This window comes from Engraulis encrasicolus, chromosome 9 (assembly GCF_034702125.1).
Source record: "Engraulis encrasicolus isolate BLACKSEA-1 chromosome 9, IST_EnEncr_1.0, whole genome shotgun sequence".
In the NCBI taxonomy this organism is placed as follows: domain Eukaryota; kingdom Metazoa; phylum Chordata; class Actinopteri; order Clupeiformes; family Engraulidae; genus Engraulis; species Engraulis encrasicolus.
This window is the reverse complement of record NC_085865.1, coordinates 34,281,067-34,304,192: the sequence shown is the minus strand read 5'-3', so window position 1 is coordinate 34,304,192 and position 23,126 is coordinate 34,281,067. Positions and strand designations below refer to the sequence as shown.

At 43.7% G+C, this 23,126-nt stretch overlaps 1 protein-coding gene across 1 annotated transcript in view; it reads right to left on the bottom strand.

The window, feature by feature from the left end:
• The window catches only part of pde1ca (phosphodiesterase 1C, calmodulin-dependent a), a 207,969-nt gene extending 186,818 nt beyond the window's left edge, over nucleotides 1-21,151 (bottom strand). The window contains exons 1-3 of the mRNA XM_063206981.1: nucleotides 21,067-21,151; nucleotides 8,384-8,443; nucleotides 3,627-3,792 (exon numbers count right to left, since the gene is read on the bottom strand). Coding sequence (XP_063063051.1) covers nucleotides 3,627-3,792; nucleotides 8,384-8,443; nucleotides 21,067-21,151 — 311 coding nt within the window. The remainder of the gene's footprint in view (nucleotides 1-3,626; nucleotides 3,793-8,383; nucleotides 8,444-21,066) is intronic.
• Between the last annotated feature and the right edge of the window lie 1,975 nt (nucleotides 21,152-23,126).

Genomic DNA, 23,126 nt, shown 5'->3' with positions numbered 1-23,126 from the left:
TATTCACAAGACATTCATAAGTCCAAAGGCGATGTCAGATTGCCTGCAGCATCTGAATACTGTTTGCCTCCAGAGACATTACCCTGTACCTAATATATTGTAACCGTACATGGCTTTGTATAATAGCATCTACTATGTGTAATGTAACGTAACCTAACTGCAAGCAGATGCAGCAGAGAGTATTATTACATTACACATACATTACAGGTCTTTTTCGGTTCACTAAAACCTATTTTTCGTAACATAACCTGTCCCCCCCACTGGGATGTTGTAATACTCACTGAAAAAACTTCACCACCATAGTACTACAACACCAGTATGACAGTGCAGGGCCTTTAGTAATACAGTATGACTGTCATTGCCATTCTGGTAACAACTAATTTATGAGAGGGGTAGTTTCTTAAAGGGACACTGTGTGAGATTTTTAGTTGTTTATTTCCAGAATGCATGTTGCCCATTCACTAATGTTACCTTTTTCATGAATACTTGCCACCACCATCAAATTCTAAGTATTCATTATGACTGAAAAAAATTGCACTTTTCATACATGAAAAGAGGGATCTTCTCCATGGTCCGCCATTTTGAATTTCCAAAAATAGCCATTTTTAGCTGCAAAAATGATTGTACTCGGACCATACTAGAAAATATTTGTTTATTACTTAGTAAACTTTTATGTAAATATCAAAATTGGCAATAGGGAGCCTAGTTTCAATGAGCTGCATAGTTGCAATACCTTTTTTGACCATTTCCTGCACAGTGTCCCTTTTAACAGTTAAGATGGTCACATGAACTCTTTACATGAATGCAAGAACTTCACACCAAATCAGATGAACTGTGTAGATGCATTGGGAAACCCAACACAGTTTGCTTAGCTCTACACACAGTTGGAAAATGAGCTGCTTTTGTACCGTCACATTACTTGCACACAGTGCAGCAACTAGACACAGATAGTAAAAATTAAAAACACACTTTGCCTCTTGGTTTCTCTTTTTCAAAAGCACGCCATTTTAAGGTTATAGAAGTCTAGGAGTGTGTTCATCATTTGGAAATTGTGAGTAAAGCAATGAGTTGCGTTCTCAGTTATGCAAAATGAGTGTTGTGCAATGGATTGTTTTTGTTACATTTTGCTACCGTAAGTATGTTATGAATTGTTTAGTTTAGTTTATTTGGTTTATTTAACAGGGACCATGTGCAAAGTACAGTACATTAGTTACAAGAAGTAAAAAGTTGACCTGCACCAGATTATAGCTTACAAGCTAATTTCCATCTGCAGTCCCTGTTTCCATCTGCAGGCCCTGGACTGTTTTATTTGGTTGGACAATTGCAAACTGAGTGCAAAGCCGTTTTTGTGCTATTGGTTTGGATAATTTGCTTTAAGGGTCGCGCATCTGTATGAGCGGCAAATTCCTATAAAATACGTACCCTCAGTTGTGGAACTACAGTTAGTCCTCAACGTATTTCTAATGTCTTTCATCACCATTGATTTTTTAAAATTGTGTTTGGGTTGAGTGTGCAACAAGAAGACGGCACAGCAGGACATAAATCTATATATGAGATAAAAGGGCTTCTGCTTGATTGAGCTCCAGGTGTTGCATTTACAGTCCAAGACCCCTATAGCTGACATCCTATGTTTCATTATACTTTTCTAGTTACCAAGTCGAAATAATACTCTCTCTCTCTCTCTCTCTCTATCTGTCTGTCTCTCTCATTGACGTGTCCACACACGCATGCACGCACGCACGCACACACGCACATGCACGCAGTCTCACACGTACTGTATCTGCAGGACATTAGATTGAAGACCAATGCACTTGAGCTGTGAGCCCAGGCTGAGCTGAGCTTTGAACATGAATCCATCTACAACACAGCAGATCAATAAGCTTCAATTATGCGGCACCTCTAGAGTTTTACCCTGACATGTAGAGGATCAAACACATACACGCAGGCCGCACACATGCATCCACATACCCACGCACACATGAATCCACGCACACACACACACACACACACACACACACACACACACACACACACACACACACACACACACACACACACACACACTCATGCATGCAGTCTCACACTCTCTCTTTCTCTTTTTTTTTTCTCTCTCTCTCTCTCTTTCGCACGCACGCACGCACGCACGCACGCACGCACGCACGCACGCACACGCACACACACGCACACACACACGCACACATGCTCTAATCCTTGTTCAGCTCGCTATCGTGCAGTGACGTATATAGGGGGGACAACTTGTCCGTTAAGCTAAAATACTGTAGCTTTTTGAAAACCGGGGCAAAAAGGCAAGTCACCCAGAGTTCACAGACTCAAGAACAAAATTCGACAAATCCTGAACCACATATAGGCAAGCTAGCATACCAGCATGTCGTTTCAAAAGTCACCATTTTAATCCCTCTTCATGACAGATAAGAGGCATTGTACATTTTGTTTCTGTTGTGTGTTGTTTCTGTTGTGAGGTGTATTATCTGCTCAGGACTGGACTGGGACCACAATCCGGCCCCAACATTTTTGGCATAGACCAGTCCATCACCCCCACCCCCATACCACAATTACGATGGGCTCAGTCCATGGTATAGGGAAGACCCATTAAGGGCGCACCAATGGGCCACCCCATCTCAACTGTGGGCTGGTCTCTAACTGTTGGCCCACCGGGAAAATGCCCTGTATGCCAGATTACTGGTCCAGCACTGTATCTGCGTTTGCCCCAATCACCATTCCATACAACCACAAGTAGAACAGAACCAAGCACAGTAAGGAGTACTTTGTCTATTATGACAAATGCTCTGCATAGCCCAGCATTTCCCTCAAATGTAGACTTCTCTATTGTCAATTGTGGTCAATTACAGCTTGGATATGAGTAGGAGGAGCCCAATAAAAATATCAGTGAAATAATTAAAGAAAATCTTTCTCTACATTCTCTTTCTCTACCTTTTCTACTGTGTGAATTCCGGTTGGGCAACTCTCAAAGCAATACTGAGTGTTTTGTCTGAGTGAAAAATACGTAATCGAATACAATCACACAAAATAAGTTTGGAGGAACAGAAATACAACAGTTCTCTATAAGAGACAGTTTCTGCTCCGTCTTACTCAATATTGAGTAACAGAGATGAAAGTTAACATGCTTTAAGGCCAATAGCTGCTAACACTCCATCTCCAACAGGAGTTGAAAGTAAAAACACAAACAAGTAAAATGAGGGGAAAAAAACCCACAACACACGACACAAAACACACACACATACACAACACACACACACAACACACACACACAACACACACACACACACACACACATTCACGCACAGTGATGGAATAACCCTAGTACGCCAGAGGCCTGTATTCGAAGGAAGTGAAAGTACCAAGCAAGCCAAGTAGGAAGTGAAAGTGAGAGAGGGGACCTGGGGGGTGCTGTGGCGCAGCGCGCTAAGCCCCCCACATTTGGGCTTGCATGCCCACGGGGACCCCATTTCGAGTCCGGCCAGGGTCATTTCCCGATCCCACCCCGTCTCTCTGTCCCACTCGCTTCCTGTCACCATCTCAGACTGTCCTATCAAATAAAAGCCCCCTAAAAAAATTATTTAATTTTTTTAAAAGAGAGAGGGTACCTGATAGCAGTCTTCTCCATGGCGTCTGGCGAGTCGACGATGGGCAGCTCATCCGCCAGTATCTCCTCGGGGCTGCGCGGGTCAATGAGGATGCCACGCTTGTCCTTGTCCTTGATGCCAATGCCGGCCGTGATGGCGTTCCACAGCGCATTCTGGGACTTGGAGCCTGCCGCGGAAAATAGATAAACACTTTTTTTTACTCAGAGGAGGTGAGGACGTCCTTGCAAGAACTTTGAAAAGTGGGCAGTGACCCCCATTATAAAAGATAATTTGATTTTGGTATGACTTCTTTACTCAGAGGAGGCCTTGAATTATTTGTATAAAAAAACATTTCATTTGATATGGCTTTCATGGGCTTTTAAAACTTATAAGGAACTGGCACATATGCACCATAGTGCCCCCCTCCCCCTATTCACAATAGCTTAGAATCTCCAGTATACGCTCATGAATGTGTTTACTCAGTTCTTTAGAACTACTGTATTTCAACACTTTTTGTAGATTTATCTTACTTCCCATAGAGGTTTGCAGTATAATTACAAAAACAGCATGTCCTTCTACAGTATGATACACATGAGTCGTGTTCACTACAGTTTGTTACAGAAATAAAAAAAAAACAAGTCATGCATATTTCCTTAATGTTTTCATGTTTGTGAGGAGGACCAGGCGGTTGGCTTAGGGGCCACCGGGGCTGACAGCAGTCAGAGCCGTATATAAAGAGTCTGGCCAACTATGGGTTCGAACGTTCCAGCTATCCCGCTATTTTGATTGGTTCTGGGCTGGTCACATGTTTTATGGACACCATTTTCGTTCCCCACGCTCCCATTAATGAGCATTATCAGATATAAAAAATAACGCTTCACTATATTATTACATTATTATTATGACAAACTGTTGTGCATATGGCTGTAGTGCAGGGCCGGGTCAGGAGAAAAAAACAGCATCGTTTAACTCGTGACAGAAACGGAGGATTTGGGACATACACGGATATAAACTCCCTTTTATGGAATGTAAAGGTCAGAATTAATAACCGGAAAGCAGGAGATTTCTCCGTGTTGTGTGAGGTAAATGTTTTTTTCCCCCTTCGACTTTTGTTAACAATTACTTTTGAAAGAAATAGTCATGATGATGGCATGCTCTCAAAAACTCCTGTCCGCACTTTGAAAACGAGTGAAGTTAGGTTTCTGTCATAACTTGAAATTACCTTGTCAAATCTTAATTGCCAGCTGTAAGTATGCTATACTGTGAAAACATAACTTTGCCCACCAAGTTATTATTTCTGTCGCGCTAATAAGGTCCTTTCCCCCTGCGATTGAAACTCACGTCCAGTCTCATCCTACGAGCATCCAGACTCATCCTACAGTTCTACTGTCTGCAATCGCGTTTATGCACGGCTGAGCACATTGTTATTTTTAAACAGTGTTGGGAGTAACTCGTTACAAAAGTAACTAATTACTGTAATGCATTACCTTTTTGAGTAACGCAGTAATGTAACTGATTACAGGGGGAAAAATCGGTAATATGTCCTCGTTACAATGCAAGCAATTTGCACATTACAACGCATTTTTTTCACCTAAATTTTGTGTGGGTATTTTGTTTTCTTTACACAATGTTCGCGGATCACCGCAAGATTATCTATTGCCTACGATAGCCTACGTCCACGCAGAGATGTTAAAGTTTCACGCAGAACATTGCTTCCTCTTTCACGCTTCGTCTCTCGAAATGGCAGGCTGACAAAGGATGACCGATCCAGAAGATCCAGCTTGCTCGTTTTCAAGATGGGTATATGCCCATTACTTTGACTCCATTGAAAATAAGGACGCCAAGAACATGAAGTTAAATGCACACTGTACTTGAAACCCAAACCGCTTTCCACGTCGAAAAACAGTAGCCTACAAACAATTTGACGATTTTAAGAGGTGCCATAGCACCACCAAATTAGTCAGGAGAGGAGGGGATGCATCCCATTCGCACGAGACAGGGACACGGCAGGGTAGGCTATCCGACGGGGGGGATGAGTACGTTGCACCCCCCTCACTTTTGTTCAACTAAACATCACTAAAATTGAAATAAATCAATTTGAAATAAAATATTATAGGCCTCTTGGCTCATTAATGCTTATTATATTTCATTGTAGCTTCAGCTGTACTTATCAAGCCTCAACTATCCTCAACTATCCAAGCCTCCACTATCGTCCTTGGCATTGTTCAACAACGTTTATGACAAAATCTGGCGCATGTGGAGGGTTGGGGGCTCGGACATAAAAAAAAGAAATTGAAAAAAAAATTGGAAATAAAAAAAAAAAATCCGACCGGACGATGACCAAACCTGACAGCCAACCGGAACCAAACTTTTATTTTTCTTAGGCCTTATTGTATGTGGGTAAGACGCAATTCCTGAAAATGTTGGTTTTCAGTCTGCAGGCTTCCAAAACGACTTGTGGATGGCAGGTGAAAGTCATGCCACCTCATAGATTTGCAGTGTAGATTGCCAAAACCTTATTTCCAGTAATTTTGGCTAAAGTAACTAAAAGTAATGCAAAAGTAGTGTAATGGCTTACTTTAAAAAAAAAGTAATGTTGTAATGTAAGGCATTACTTTTAAATGACAGTAACATGTAATAAGTAGTGCATTACAGTTTTTGAGTAACTTTCCCAACAGTGTTTTTAAACTACTAAATCTCGACACAACGTGAAACTTTGGCACAAGTATCACCAGGGTCCCTGTACATGAACTTGACCATTGTTGTGAATATTATTTCTGTACATTACTTAAATATCTACTTATATCTAATATCTACCCTGCCTGGGCAACAACAACACGGAAGTAACGCTTGAATGCACTGCTGAGCACATCAAAACTATGCTGACAAAACCCTCTTTTAAGCAAACCCTTTCAATACGAACGAACTTGTTAACGTTTGTTTTCATATGTTGGGATCTTGATAATACTACAACCCAAGTTTGATGGTCTATGGAGCCTTATTTGTATTTTAAATCCTGCGATTTTGACGGTATGCTGCCCATAGGGTTACACTGTAGAATCCTCGCCGTGGGGAGCGAAAATGGAGTCCATGATTCGAGTTGGCCAGACTCTCTTTACATACGGCTCTGACAGCAGTGAGTCTCTGTCGCCCCCTGCTGTCTGTTTCCCTCAGTCACAAGTGGTACTGTAGCCCCATGGCACACAGCAGCTTGTGGGGACAAGCCTGAGTATCCTCCCTGGGCCTGGAAACAGTAAAATGTGACAAGCTCATAGCCAACCTGAGATCACTTCACAATGCCTGTTGACCCACGATAATGGTGTATTCTTTTGTATTGTATTGTGCTGTAGTGTAGTGTATTGTGGCAGGGCTGATGGGAGGTCCATGTGATATCACTGGATATGGCATCTTGTGTTAACTGAGCACAGGGTATAGTACTAATGACAAACAACATGACAGCAGCATCAATATCATACTATAGCTATCTGTGTTGATGTGTGGACATGACTGAATACTCACACGTGTCCACAATCACACACAAATGTACTCACTGACTCACTCAATCACTCCAGCACACACATAGACATGTACACACACATACACACACAGACAGACAGACAGACAGACAGACAGACAGACAGACAGACAGACAGACAGACAGACAGACAGACACACACACACACACACACACACACACACACACACACACACACACACACACACACACACACACACACGCGCGCGCGCGCGCGCGCTGCAACATGATCTCCAAAAATTCCGTGCTCCTGGACACGGATCTTAAGGACACAAAATCTGTGTCCAGGGGCACGAATTTTGCCAAAATTCCGTGCTCCTGGACACGGAATTGTTTCCGTGCTCCTGGACACGGAATTGTTTGAAGTGCTTTCTATAGGCTATTTCCACAGTCTTGTGTTTTCTCAAGATTTTTCTTATTTCAAATATTTTGTCTCAAAAAACATTTTTTTTCTTACTGACAGGTTAGGGTTAGGGATTGTTTTGGTCTGGGCACAGCTAGTTTTCTTTCATTCATTATATGATTTTGATAGCCTAGCAACCAACTGGAAAAGGTATTTCTCAAAAATATGTCTTTAATGACAGGTTAAGGTTAGGGAATGTTTTGGTCAGGGCACAACTTAAATTGCTATGGCATTATTTTGTTTATTATTGGCATTTGGTATGTATTTTCTAATGATAGAGTTAACACAGTGCTGTGGTAATAGTCTACAGAAAGCACTTCCGTGTGCCCATCACGGAAAACAATTCCGTGTCCAGGAGCACGGAAAACAATTCCGTGTCCAGGAGCACGGAATTTTGGCAAAATCCGTGCTCCTGGACACGGATTTCGTGTCCTTAACATCCGTGTCCAGGAGCACGGAATTTTTGGAGAGCAGGCTGCACACACACACACACACACACACACACACACACACACACACACACACACACACACACACACACACACACACACACACACACACACACACACACACACACACACACACACACACACACCGTAGATACCCTACTGGGATATGCCTTGAGACTAACAGTGTGCTGCTGCCATCTAGTCCACACAGTAAAAAAGCACTGTCCCACTCTCCTTGAAACCAGATCCACTCTAGCGTTTACGATATTGTTTTCCTCCCTTTATAATTTCCTGATCCATGCTGTATTGTTAAGTGCACAGGACATAAATACAACTCTAAGACATGCAATTTTTAAAGCCATTAATGTTGACCATGGATACAGATACTTACGTGCAAATCGGCTGTGGTGGGGCCTGGGACTGCTTCCTCCCTGCCCAGTCTCATTGGCCACTGAAGACGGAGAGAGAGAGAGAGAGAGAGAGAGAGAGAGAGAGAGAGAGAGAGAGAGAGAGAGAGAAGTGACGTGAGTCAGGCATAGTGTGCCCAAGGGTCGCAGAATTTTCCTCAGTCCAACTGGGAGCATCATAAATTATGAAGATTGGTATTAAGAAAAAAAGAGGCTTCAAACCCTTATACAGTGATGTCAAGTGACCCTGATGCAGATTTGTGGTTGATTTATGCAATTTTCAGTTCACACAAGGAAGAGCGCGACACTGCTTCTTCACAGTTCACCACTTTTTTCTTTTTTTCTTTGGTGCTGACGTTTCGGCACTAGACCTTCATCAGTCAAATAAAAAAGAAAAAAGTGGTGAATTGTGAAGAAGCAGTGTCGCGCTCTTCCTTGTGTGAACTGAAGACTGAAGTACCTTGAAAAGCTGCACCTGCTGAAAAAGAAACATTCGAGGTGTGCGGGCTCTCACAAAAAACTTTGATTTATGCATTTAAAAGATCCAAACAATTAGTAAAAAAAAAGATTTGAAATGGTATTTTTCTACCTCTGCTGGCCCTATTTCACATAAACATAGCCAAGTGTATACATAGTAATTCAAAGTCAAAGTCAGCGTTATTGTCAATACCAGTATACGCAGGCTACACAGTACAAAGTAAGGATCGACCGATATATCGGCCGGCCGATATATCGGGCCGATATTTGCGTTTATTAAGTGTATCGGTATCGGCCGATACGCAGGCGGTTTTGGCCGATACGCCCACCCCGAGATTTTGACTACAGACGGGCAGCTCTGTGTTGCTGGCAGAACCGCAATGCACGCTGCTGCGTCACCCCTCCACCTCTCGTTGAGTACAGTAAACAGCCTTGCAGGCTGCCACAAAGTTTTAGACTTTCAGACGCATAATATTTTAATGTGGACACTGAATGACATGGCATGTGCATGTAATAGGCCTAAAGGGAGAATGTTTCAGCTCCATCCATTTTCTGTACTGATTTTAATTCCCTGGTTCATTGTCCAGTCAATAATCACCACCATTTGCCATCTTTTACCTACCGTTGTAACTGTCTACCGGCATATGTTTCAGTGTCTAATTTCCACAGCCTTTCAAAATGCGCATTTCATACCGTCATTCATTCATCAACTTCAATCTGTTTTAGCGACATCTAATAGGTAGCAAACACCACTTGCAAACTGACTAAATTAAAATATTGTAAACCATTTCTGTAGCATTTAACCAACCAGCGTTGGTTAACTAGCCTACTGTTTTTATTTCCCTGGTTCATTGTTCGGTCATTTATCACCCCCAGTTGCCATAACCCTTACCTAGTGTAGCGTTGTAACGAGTGCCTTCCAGCATGTTTCAGTGTACATTTCCACCGCGATTCAAAACGCGCATTTCGTAGCGTCATTCATTTATCAACTTCCATCTGTTTAGCGATCTCCAATGAGTAACAAACATCACTTGCAAACTGCCTATTTCAATTCATAGAAGTTTATTTGGTTAGAAATACTGTGTAAAACAGTTCTGTAACATTTAACTGACCAGGTCACCGGCATGCTGCCACTTCCTTGTTCAGCAACAAGTGAATGTTCCAATCTGTGTAAAATAGAGGGGTGTCCGCCGTTTGACGGACCAAACCATTTTGAACAGGGGTGTTTTTGCTGGTGGGATTCTTTGCAATGTATTTTATAATATGATAATAAGAATATGTTTTACTTGTCTATGTGTTTTGTTTGCATTTATTTGGTTTGTTATTCTGGGCTTTTGTTTGTTAGTTGATTTGATTTGTTTTGTGAAAGGCCATAAATCAAGTACACCTATACAGGTGAAAAAATAGGCATTATTTAAACCCATAATAATCTTGGGGTCATCCCCAACATTTTTCAAATTTACAGGCAAGCTCTATGCTATTGTACCACTGTCAAGCCACAGTCCTTTGAATTTTTAATGCCTTATGTACTTTTTAGGAGGCTATAATGAAAAAGTTGAAAAACTAGTTGCTCAGTGTGCTTTGTACATGACAGTTATTTTCCTGTTATTCATGTTATGGTGTGATGAAAAGGTGATGGGATAGGATTTTTTTTTTTTTTAAATGATACAGTACTGATTTTTGTCATTTTTAACACTTTTTAACAATATCGGCATCGGGGTATCGGAAATCGGGTATCGGCCAAGGGTGATGGAAAAAATATCGGTATCGCATCGGCCATTAAAAAACCTGTATCGGTCGACCCCTAGTACAAAGCATAACTTACTGTGTGCAATTGTGGGTCAGTCACCATATCCAACGTGTTGTAATGGGCTTGATCTGATGTGCCCTTTTTTATTTCAAAATGATCACAAGGAAAATTTATGTTCAAGTAATGTGCCTAGTTCTGCCTAAAGAAGAAAAATCCGCACTCACAAGACGTCTCATTACTTATTTATAAATTACCACCATGTCCACAAGCAAACTGCGGATTTTTCTCCTTTAAGTTGATACATTTTTTTGCGCACCAAAGTCATTCATTTTTTCCAAGAAGTTGAGCACGTCCTCTGACAGACCATAGTTCTGCCTGACAATTAGCCATTAAGTGCATGGGTAGGCACTGCAGCTGGCACGGTGACCCTGAAGTGGATGATGGGAGTTTTACAGTAGCGTTACTTTTATTTGCATGAAAAGATGTGTGCTTGAGCGAAACACGGCCGTGAGTCTCATTGGCCACCGATACATCACCCAGGGAAGCACAAAAGCCTCAAGGTCTTTATTAACACAACGTCGAGCCGAGCTGTGCCATTACCATTGCAATTCCCTATTCATGCAGTGTGATGTGTTTGCACTATGACTACATGTCATTATGGAATACAATACAGTAAGTGTGCACAATTTGAAAAAAAACCCAGAAACTTTTCCTAAAATATTCTAAATGTTCTAAACCTTTTCATGAATATTTACCACTATCATATTTGGGTCCATCCACTTTATCCATGACCCTTCTTCAACTATGTATAAAGGACGTCCATGTAGGGTTTCAGAATTTCTGCCCTCGACATACTGTAGTTATGGCATTGGCCCTTCCAAGCTCAATAAAGCTTGAAGATGGGAAGGGAAATGGTACACACGCTGGTCCTTGCAGTAGAAACGTTTATATGATTTTGTTGTGTCCAGTGTGATCCTAATATTCAATGGGATTAGCTTTGCACCTTTGCACCTTCCATTACTCATTCTTGCTCATATCATCTCCATCTTCAAGGACAATTTTTTAAGATCTTGACGGACAAAAAGTTATACATACATATAGGACACTATTCCATTTCCAAGTTGTGTAATGTAGAAGTAGAAGAACTGTTACAAATGTACCTATAACATCAATAGTATAACACCAATAGTACAACTACACTACACTACCCCTCCCTGAGGGAGCAAGACTTAGCACATCTCTTGCAGCCTTCAAGAAGCAAGTTAAGACTCTCCTCTTTCGTGACTATCTATTAGACTAATGTTTGAACTGTGTGTACTCTACTTTACAAAAAAAAACGAACTAACTCTTCTTTGCATCTGCACTTGTTGTTCTGATTATCGCCTGTGCTCTTTGTATCTGCTAGCGATGTTGGCTATGATTATGTCCTCTTTTGAAAGTCATTTTGGTTATAAAGCGTCTGCCAAATGCAATGTAATGTAATAATGTATGTAATGTAATATTACATATCTGCTGCTATGGAACGTCATACTACTAGTCTTGTAATTACATCAGTGAGAGTACCTCTACTTCTACTTTTAATATATACAACTCTGTTCCTAAGCTGAACATTGATAATGAACAACTACCTCAAGGTTGCCAAAGCTCACACTAATTCCCAGCCTTCACACTTTTTGCTAATCAGTGCACACAATTATCGTGCATTCTTCTCAAACGCGTTGTAAGGATTTGAAAGGGAGGGAAAATGACAACTGACTGCCTGTTGAATATGCATACGCATGTATTATTTGATTCGTTGTCACTCAAACTCAAACGCAGTTGAAGGAAAAAGCCAACTGGAATATGGTGAATGGCATTCAAACACTCAGAGAACACGTTCCCATTGTTTTGTGTGTGAAATGTCAGTGCTCCAATTAAACTAGCCTTCAGAAGCAGAATTACAAGAACCAAGTCTAAGGAACTGCCCTTGAGGAGTGGAATTACAAGAACCAAGTATAAGGACCTGGGAGGTATCAATTAGGAGTGGCTCAATACTGAGTTCTTGTGCTCATCATTTCTTTTATTCTACCCTTCATTCTTTTTTTCTCCCTCCTCACTTCTTCAACCTCCCATTCTCTTATCCCATGAGTGGGAAGAGGCGAGCGTCAGCGCTGATCTTTGTGTAAAAGGTACAGCGGCTGAAGGTCAGTATGGAGGAGGTGTGTGCATGTGTGTGTGTGTGTGTGTGTGTGTGTGTGTGTGTGTGTGTGTGTGTGTGTGTGTGTGTGTGTGTGTGTGTGTGCAGATAGTGAATGTGCGTGTTAGGTGTATACTGAGACATGTGTGCATGTGAATGTTTGTGCGTGTGTGTGCGTGTGCATGTCTGTGTGTCTGTGTGTCTGTGTGTGTGTGTGTGTGTGTGTGTGTGTGTGTGTGTGTGTGTGTGTGTGTGTGTGTGTGTGTGTGTGTGTGTGTGTGTGTGTGTGTGTGTGTGTGTCTGTGTGTGTGTGTGTACTAGGTGTATACAGAGACATATGTGTATGTGTGTGAGTGTGTGTGTGCGCATGTGCACATATATGCATGTGTGTACTAGGTCTAGGCTGACGTGTGTGTGTGTGTGTGTGTGTGTGTGTGTGTGTGTGTGTGTGTGTGTGTGTGTGTGTGTGTGTGTGTGTGTGTGTGTGTGTGTGTGTGTGTGTGTGCGTGTGCGTGTGCACGTGCATGCATAAGTGTGTGTGTGTGGTTGCATGAGTACATCACATGTCATGTGCGTATGTGTAGGTGTAGGCATAGAGTGGGCGTAAGAGCTGAGAGCAGAGGAGGCCAGGGCTGGGGCAGAGGCGCGCTTGCTTTCACATTTTGTCCTGACCGCGCTGAATGGCAGGCAAAGCAAGAGGCTCCGAGCTGTCTGCCAAGGTCGCAGCCTCCGACAGCCACACAACAACAAAAGCCCCACATCTACGGTAGCCGGCCTTTTATGCAGCACAGGCATTTGAAAGGTGTGAAGAGGACGGTGTAACAAAAGAGCTAAACCATCATTCATCCCCTGAATGCCGTTCGAGCTGTTTGTGTGTGTTCTTCATACCACACACCTCGTGCAAGTCCAGCTCACTAATGGCATTATATAATGTAAACAAACTTCATCCTCTTGTGTCTATGCACACATACGTGTATGAAAAAGGAATGGTTCCATCCCATGCTGATGCTGGTGATCCAGAGGCGGAAGAATTGCACACAGGATCCCGGGGCAAGACATTGCTGGGGCCCTCCCCCATAGCTCCCCCCCCTGCGGGTATCATTGGGCATTGGCCAGCGGGAGGAGCATTCAGAGGGGAAAACATGCAGTTTCATGGGCGGGTCAGAGGTTCCAACTGGGTCTATAATAAGTGGGTGGGGTAAGTTCCCCATGACCCAGGTTCAAATATGGCCTGGGTCATGGCCTGGGTCGTTTCCCTATCCCATCTATTTGTCTCACCCATCTCCTACAGAAGAAGAACAATGGGGCTGATTAGGACTGACTAAACTCTCATATCCATTCACAGCTGCCAGGGCAACATAACCTCCCGTCACTAACCGTCTCTGTTGTCCATTTCGATTCGCTGGGTGGGTAATTATTGCAGGATAAAAGGTGATGTAGGCAGGCGCGTACATGCTGCTGCACATTAGGAAACATGGCATTAGCTTTCATTACTGTGCTGATGGCATCCAATTACAGTGTGCCGTCCATTTCCATGAAACCTGATATAATTGTTCAGCTTGAGTATGGCTCGTATATTCTGTTTCAGAGAACGGTTGCCGACGACAGTCTTACAGACATAAAAAAGAGGTTTGATACCAAATTTGCCACTGTGTGTCTATGGGTCCATTTCAATCTAGTCCCTCCAGTCCTCTCCTTTTTCGCCCTGAGATTCGCTGACGCCCCGCCTCGGTGGAGAAGACAATAAAGTGTCCCCGCTGCTGTCAGCCTCGGCAGACCAACTTTTTGGGGGCCTTTTCCCCATTCAACACCCCCATTAGTAAAGGAGAAAGTGACCTTTGATTTTTTGCTTTTGCGAGATATTGAACAAAACGTCAATGACATTTTGCCTCACAGCATGACTCCGCAAGCAAAAAGGAGAGGAAAGGAAGTACTAGATTGATCTCCCGCACGGCACACCCCTAATGAGTGGCTGTCTATCTGAGGGGGAATCGCATTATGGTGCAAGTTGAAAGCAAAAAAAGCTATTTTGATACCTTTTTTGTGTGTAGGACCTGATATGTATTCGGCTCCTGCTGAAGATGACACACACACACCACGAGCGGACAGACCGGCAGACAGACAAACAGACACAGGGGTGCCGACAGGGGGGGACAAAGGGAACAGTTGTCCCGTGCCCAAGGAGAGATTGGTTCCTCTTTACACTGCATCTATTGGGCAGGGGGGCCCTTTCAGATGACTTTGTCCCGGGCCTGGCCAAAGCTGTCAGTGGCTCTGGACAGACAGGCAGGCAGACAGTCAGACAGTCAGACAGGCAGACAGACAGATAGACAGACAGATCATTGCAATACCTTGCCAAACCTTAGGAGAACTTTGACTGTTGAAGATACCCATTCAGCCAGAAAGTAAAATAAACGAGAGGGTAGAAAGACACAAGAACAAGCGAAAGTGATAGAAACAGGGGAAAGTGGAAGTGGAAGGGAGGAAGGTGGGAGGTGACAGGTCGTTAAGAGAGGCTTTGCTAGGGAACGAGGGTAAGTGGGAGGTCTCTGGGAAAGGCATTGCTGATCTGCACCCACCTGCCCGCTTGCCTGACACTGTGTGTGTGTGTGTGTGTGTGTGTGTGTGTGTGTGTGTGTGTGTGTGTGTGTGTGTGTGTGTGTGTGTGTGCGTGCGTGTGCATGTGTATGTGAGAGAGAGAAAGAGAGAGCGAGAGAGCGAGAGAGAGAGAGAGAGAGCATGTGTATATGCGCATGCATGTGTGTGTGAGTGTGTGTGTGAGTGTGTGTGTGTGTGTGTATGTGCCTGAGTGTGTGTGTGTGTGTGTGTGTGTGTGTGTGTGTGTGTGTGTGTGTGTGTGTGTGTGTGCGTGTGTGTGTGAGTGTGCGCGCACGTGTGTGTGTGTGCACGGTTGTGTGTGCGTGCGTGCGTGCGTACGCATGTGTGTGTGTGTGTGTGTGTGTGTGTGTGTGTGCGCGTGTGTGTGTGCTCAGGTGAGTGCAGGGGTGATGGTGATGCTGGCTCTGTGCAAAGGACAGGGTGAGAAGGAGAGAGCTCACTTCATTAGCAGTAATGACTCCCTGTGGATGTCTCCTCTAATCCCTGTGACGTCATAACCCCCTCCACCCTCACTTGACACACACACTCACACACACACATATACAGAGATAACACCCACTGGGGCTGCCAGGCCAAGGCAACTCCTCTGCTCCTCTTCCCCAGCAACCCTCACCCCTCCCCTCCCCTCCATGGACATCTCACACACAAACCCAGGCACACACTCATTAAACCTCCTCAAATATTTCTTTCTTTCTTTCTTTCTTTCTTTCTTTCTTTCTTTCTTTCTTTCTTTCTTTCTTTCTTTCTTTCGCTCTCTCCCATCCTTGCCCTTGCCCTTGCCTGCACAGACAGACCGCAGACACCAGGTTGAGGGTGCAATCTGCCAAAATATGGTCGACTAGCCAATATCACGTACAAACCCTCCAAAAACAAAACCGGTTTCCAAACGACGGACTGACTGACTGACGTATAGACGTATGGAGTGGCAGATAGAGACGCTGCCCTCATCTAAAAACAGCACCCAGCAACTCTTGCCTCTCCCCTCTCCCCTCTCCAGCCTGCGCAGACCCCAGACACCACGTTCAGGTCGTGACCGGATAAAACAAGTCCAACAGACCTATATTACATGCAAATCCTCCAAAATGGGTCATGCCCTGATGAAGGCCAATATGGCCGCAACACGTGTGTTTTTGAACAGAATTGGCATGTTAAATTAAAGGGTTTTTAAAATATTTTTCTCAAATCTCAGAGTGCCTCTGCTTTTTCCTTCCTTTTTTGGACCTCCAAAATGGGTTTCCAGCCAAGGAACTGTGACAGTGGCTTAAAGAGTTACTGCACAGGACTAAAAACAGGGGAGTGGCTGGGGGTCATTATCCCACCTAGAGATTAAAATTATTCAGTAGAGGTGGGCTTATCAAACAGCCTGGCTCTCGCGGAGCAATGCAGAACGGTTCCATGTCATTGGTCCGACACCCAATTAATCCGACACCCCATTAGTACAACAATTGATCGCTGTGTAGTCAGTCTTTACAAAAAAAGAGACCCATTAGTCCCTACAAACCAAATACTGAAATTGCATCCAGATTATGGGGCATTCCCTTCGACACACATGCACAGTGGTTATGCAGTTGTCTGTGACAGGTTAGGGTGAGGGATGGTTTTGATCAGGGCACAAATTTACAACTTGGAAACATTGCATTACTGACAGGTTAGGTTTAGGGATGGTTTTGGGAAGGGCACAATTTGAAAACTCGGAAACATTGCATTACTGACAGGTTAAGTTTAGGGATGTTTTTGGAAGGACACAGCTAGACCAATCAGAAGCCATCTATGTGCTCTAGACAGCAGGGAAAGCGTATGAGTCTGGACGCAATTTCGGATCTTGGTTTGCGTGAGAAATTGGATGCAATTCTTTCGAGATCAGGGTCATTAGTCTGACATTCCATTAGTCCGACCACACACGTTAAAAATGTGCCAAACCAAAACAATTCCTAACCGTAACTGTCAGTAAAGGCATGTTCTGTCAGTATTAGAGATGCACCGGATCCTGACTTTTAGGATCCTGCCGGATACCGGATCCACTGCTTAAGATCCTGCCGGATCCGGAACCGGATACCGGATCCTACGAAAAGGTTGAAACACATAGCCAACTCGCACTAGAGGGCCCTTTTTATTCCGTTGGTCCAAACTATTTTTAAGACTCATTGGCTTACTGCCACACTGCCTTCAACAGCCGCTTCCAAAGGGCTTTCACTCCATGCAGCGATTGGGGTTGTGAAAGACTGACTGAAAAGCCTAGGCTACGTAAAAAGTAGAGATGCCCCAGATCCTGATTTTTAGGTATCTGCCGGATACCGGATCCACTGCTTAAGATCCTGCTGGATAGATGAAAAACCGTATTATCCTGCTGGATCCGGAACCGGATCTTGGATCTTGTACATCTCTAGTCAGTATACAATTGCTTTAGCATTATAATTTGTAAATATTCACTTTTACGTTGAAAAGTTAAAACTATGCCAGAACCAAAACAATTCTGACCATCAGTAAAGGCATGTTTTTGCGTGTGTATTTTTTGCCTAAAAATACGTGCCCACATGTACCCCAGTAGCTTGAGCATCACACACATCTGTCGCACTAATGAGATGTCGCAATTGGATTCTTGTGCTCCTCTATGGCTTATTGTCGGACTTATGGGCTGTCAAACTAATGGACTGTCGAACCAATGAGACGACCCCAGCGGAACTAGACAGCTCTGTCGAGAGCCGGGTTACTTATCAAAAGAAGAAGGGGGAATCTCCTTACTCCCCTCCAGGGCTCTAAATTAACTTTTTTCTTCACCAGCCAAAATGGCTAGTTGGTGTTCATCTTACTAACCAAACACACACTCACTAATGGGTTAAAGTGGCTAGTAACTTTTCTTTTTCTACCAGCCAAACTGAATTTTCACCAGCATTTGGCCGGTTTGCGGGTGTTAATTCAGAGCCTTGCTCCCCTCTATTCTCCTCCTGACTGCACCACGCCCCACTCAACCTCCGCAGTTGTGTGCATCACCTCCACTGCCAAGGGAACCGTGTTAGCCTTAGCAATAGCTCTTGCTACCCGGCAACCCTTGCCCCCTCAGGACCAGCCATTGACTAAGAGGCACAATACCTGCTCACTAATGGGCCACCAGGAGAGCATACAGTAGGACGTCCTCGCTGAGGTACATAAAGTTATACATACATACATACATACATACATACATACATACATACATACATACATACATACATACATACATACATATACGTATATACATACATACATACATACATACATACATACATACATACATACATACATACATACATACATACATACATACATACGTATATACATACACGCATATGAGCACTCTTTATTTCTCTCTCTCTATCTCTCACACATGCACACAGAGAATCTCTCTCTCTCTCACACACACACACACATGCATGCGCACGCACACGCACACAGGTACTACCCCTTGACATAAACACACATGTAAGCGCTGAGCCCGAGATCCCTCAGATGTGATGTCACACCCTCGTTATGAGTTGTCAAGGAGACGGTAATCACAGGGGAGAGACATGACAAAGTCAACAGGCTTAAGCATGACAAGCCCTACAGACAAATAGGAGAGCGAAAAGGAGATGAGAGAGAGGGAGGAGAGAAGAGGAGAGGAAAAATTAGGAGAGGAGATTCAGTCTTTGTTCTGAGCAGACCTGCCTGTCATCAAGTCGGTGGCTGTGCTGGCCTGTGTGTGTGTGTGTGTGTGTGTGTGTGTGTGTGTGTGTGTGTGCATGTGCGTGTGTGCAAGTGTGGACATGCGTGACCTGTGGATTGGAAGGGTGACATGAGGCAGGAGTACAGGACTGTCATTTGTCACTTTGATTTCATTAAAGCCCCCCCAAAAATCCTTATACTTCCCCAAATGTTGTCTTTCTTTCTTCCTATCTTTCTTTATTTCTCTCTTTCTTTATGTCTTTCTTTCTTTCATTCTTTCTTTCTTTCTTTCCTTCTTTCTTGCTCAGTTTAGTTATTAAATTCCCTGTCCTCTTTCTTTCCCCCCACTCGTCTTCATATAGTTTCTTTCTTCTCAGCTCCGTTCCCAACCTCCGTCCTCCCCTCTGTTCCGTGTGATTGGGTCGTTGCGTAACCCAACCCAACCCAACCCTAACTCCTCTTGACCTTTGGAAGGGATGTAATTACTGTTGATCCGTACTCTTCTACGATGATAACAAGCCATGCCTTTCTCCTTCACCTAGGATTTATTTTTCTTTCTTTTTTCTCTCTTACTGTTAACAACAACAGGCAATGCCTTTCTCCTTCACATGTGCTTTCTTTCTTTCTTTCTTTCTTTCTTTCTTTCTTTCTTTCTTTCTTTCTTTCTTTCTTTCTTCCTTTCTTTCTCATTCCATCAACAACTGACCATGCCTTTCTCCTCACACTTACACTTGATTGTCTTTTCAATGGTGTGTGCTCACAAGCACTTTCCCACATGCAAAGTGTGTGTGTTTTTTTACACCCATCCCAATCGCTGGGGAATGTTGTGAGAAATTGTGTGTGTGTGTGTGTGTGTGTGTGTCTGTGTGTGTCTGTGTGTGCGCGCCTGCGTGCGTGTCAGCGAGAGAGAGAGAGAGAGAGAGAGAGAGAGAGAGAGAGAGTGAGAGAGAGAGAGAGAGAGAGAGAGAGAGAGAGAGAGAGAGAGAGAGAGAGAGAGAGAGAGAGAGAGAGAGAGCATGCATGCATTTAAGGGTTTGTAGGGGGGATTTTGACAATAATTTAGTTTGAAGGGGAAGTCAGCAGTGGTTGTGTGAGTCATTTTTGTGGGGACCAAAAGAGAATAAAATGAGTCCCTTATGTAATCACTTAGTGCTCATGCAAACCTCTGAAATGCATCAGCTGATGAAAGAGGAATAATCAGCAGCCAACTTCTTGGTTTCAGTCATCATAGCAAATATGGTTAAGTGTCAGAAGGCATTTAAAAAAAAAAAATGGACCCCCAGAATGGGTTTCAAGTAAAAGCATGTTTGTGTGGGGGTGTGAGAAAATGGAAAAAAAAAAGCAGCTCCATGTGGAAAACGAAATCTAACTTTCTCACTTTTCTGATGAACAAAAACCATCTGGAATTTATAGATTATTGAACGGAAATGCAAAACACCCATCAGGAAAAAATGAGTGATGAGTGAAAAATTAACATCTCCTGAAATCCTTGAATCCTTCATAATAGCATAATATCGCAATATCAAAGCGCATATCAAGTCCACAGTTGTACAACTGCAATGCCTGAACAAAACTACTGTATACAAATATGTAGGCCTACATTCACATTACACAATAAGAGCGTATCATCTGAAACTATATGCAAGTTTTCATTTGACTGACCAGTTAAACACTGGTACACACCTTATGTGTACCAACAGCTTAAGCACATGGCCAGAAACATGCGTAATCAAATTCAAGTTCACACACGCACGCGCACGCACCCACATCTATCTACCTACACACACAGACACACACCCACAAGACTTGGTATAAACACACACACACACACACACTCATACACACATATACACACAGAGACACACACCCACAAGACTTGGAATAAACATCACACACACACACATCTCTACCTACACAACCACAAACACACTCCTCTACCCACACACACACACCCATACACTCACCGATGGTGAAGCTGAAGCCATCAATGCTGAAGGTAGCACTCCGGCACTTTTTAAATCCCTGTTTCTTGGAGCTGGGCTCTGACATGTTTCCTCGAGGCAGGCAGGCAGACGCACCACGCCGCCACCACCACCACCACTACTACTACTGCTCTCTGAAGAGCGCCTTGCCTTGCCTCCCTCCTACTCTCTCTCTCTCTCTCTCTCTCTCTCTCTCTCTCTCGCTAGCTCCCTCCACTCAGTGAGTGCTGGGATGAGGCATGTGTGTGTGTGTGTGTGTGTCTAGGTGTAAAACATGTGCTTCCGTGTGCTTGTGTGTGTAGTTTGGGTACGTGGGTGTATAAAACGAGCGGCTGTGTATGTGTGATTATGTGTTTATGTGCATGTGTGTGTTTGTGTGTGTCAGATACAAAGTGTGTGTCCAAAGTGGATCTGCCTGGTTGTTTGACTGCGTACTCAGGAGAGATGGTCCTTGAAGGAAAGGAAAGCACTGGAGACCGCTCTCCCTTGGGTCTGTTTGGATTTATGCTTCTGCTTTTGTGCAGGGGTTGCTCACTAAAAGAAGTAGAATGGATGGAGTCTCTCTCTCTCTCTCTCTCTCTCTCTCTCTCTCTCTCTCTCTCTCTCTCTCTCTCAGTCCATCTGAAGTCCCCAATCACCTCTCAGGCCAAAGATCTTCTCCAATGTCCAGATGAAGCCCCCACTTCTCTTCTCTTCTCTTCTCTTCTCTTCTCTTCTCTTCTCTTCTCTTCTCTTCTCTTCTCTTCTCTTCCTTTTTTACTTCCTCTGCTTTTCTCTGATGGTTTACATTCAGAATTGCTCTGAGTTGGAGAGGGTAATCACACTGCTTCCCTCACAGACACACGACAAACTCTCTGTGGCTTGAGTCACTCCAACCGACGACTCCCTTCCCTCTTCTAGCCCCTCCGCAGTGGCGGTTCAACCCATTTGGGGGACCTAGGTGGAATATTGACATGGGGCCCTCTTGACTTACTTTTGCTGGCATTTACCATAGCATGGCTGACTGTTGGGGGCCCCTACCGTGGCCAGTTTTGATGGGGCCCTAGGCAGCTGCCTAGTCTGCCTGTTGGTAAAGCCAGCTCTGCCCCTCCCCTCTCTCTCTTTCTCTCGCACGTGGATACACATTCGCTGACAGGGCACAGATCACTCATCACTTCAGCGCATCTGGGTTTTGTGTGTGTCTGTAAATGTCTGTGACAGCTTTTTTATGAGGATGTCCAGGTGTCTGTTTGTTAATAAGTACTTGTTTGGACTGCTTGCTTGGATGGCTGAGTCAATGGTCAATAGCCAATATTAAGATGTTAGCTTGTGTCAGGGCGGATGACAAAATGCTTAAGTTACTTAACTTTTTGTACTTTATCTTATGGCACACGCTCTTCACACAAGTTACTACTACAGTCTTGTACTCCTCGCACTGAATTAGGGAAAACAGGCTTTTCTTTTTATGCCCCATATCTATGGAATGAGTTGCAGAAGATATTATGTATGGACTCTCTGCCCTCATTAGAGACTTTTAAGAGGGAAATTAATACAGTATACACAGAGGAGTGTCATTGTTTCTGACTATGCAGCACATAGGCTACTTTTTATCTCAAAATACGTTTTATGTAAACTTATTCTTTTTAATGTGTTTTTTGTACATTTATTTTCCTTTTTGTCTATGTGTTTGTCTGTGTCTGTAACTATATGTATGCTGCCATTTTGACCAGGACTCCCTGGCAGAAGAGACTGTAGTCTCAATGGGACAATCCTGGCTAAATAAAGGATAAATGAAAAAAATGAAATTACAGACTGCCCCCTGAACTGAACGATGTGAAAGTTTGTGTGTGTGTGTGCGCGCGTGTGTGTCCGTGACTCTGTGCATAAGCCGTCTCCTTGGTCTGTTTACCACAGGTGACACAGCAACAGCCCTGTTCCCTTGTGGCAAATTCAGCAAAATGTTTTACTCGGGCGAACGCTCCTTAAGCATTTAATAGGTGACCTAAGAGGGTTGAAGAGCGTGTGTGTGTGTGTGTGTGTGTGTGTGTGTGTGTGTGTGTGTG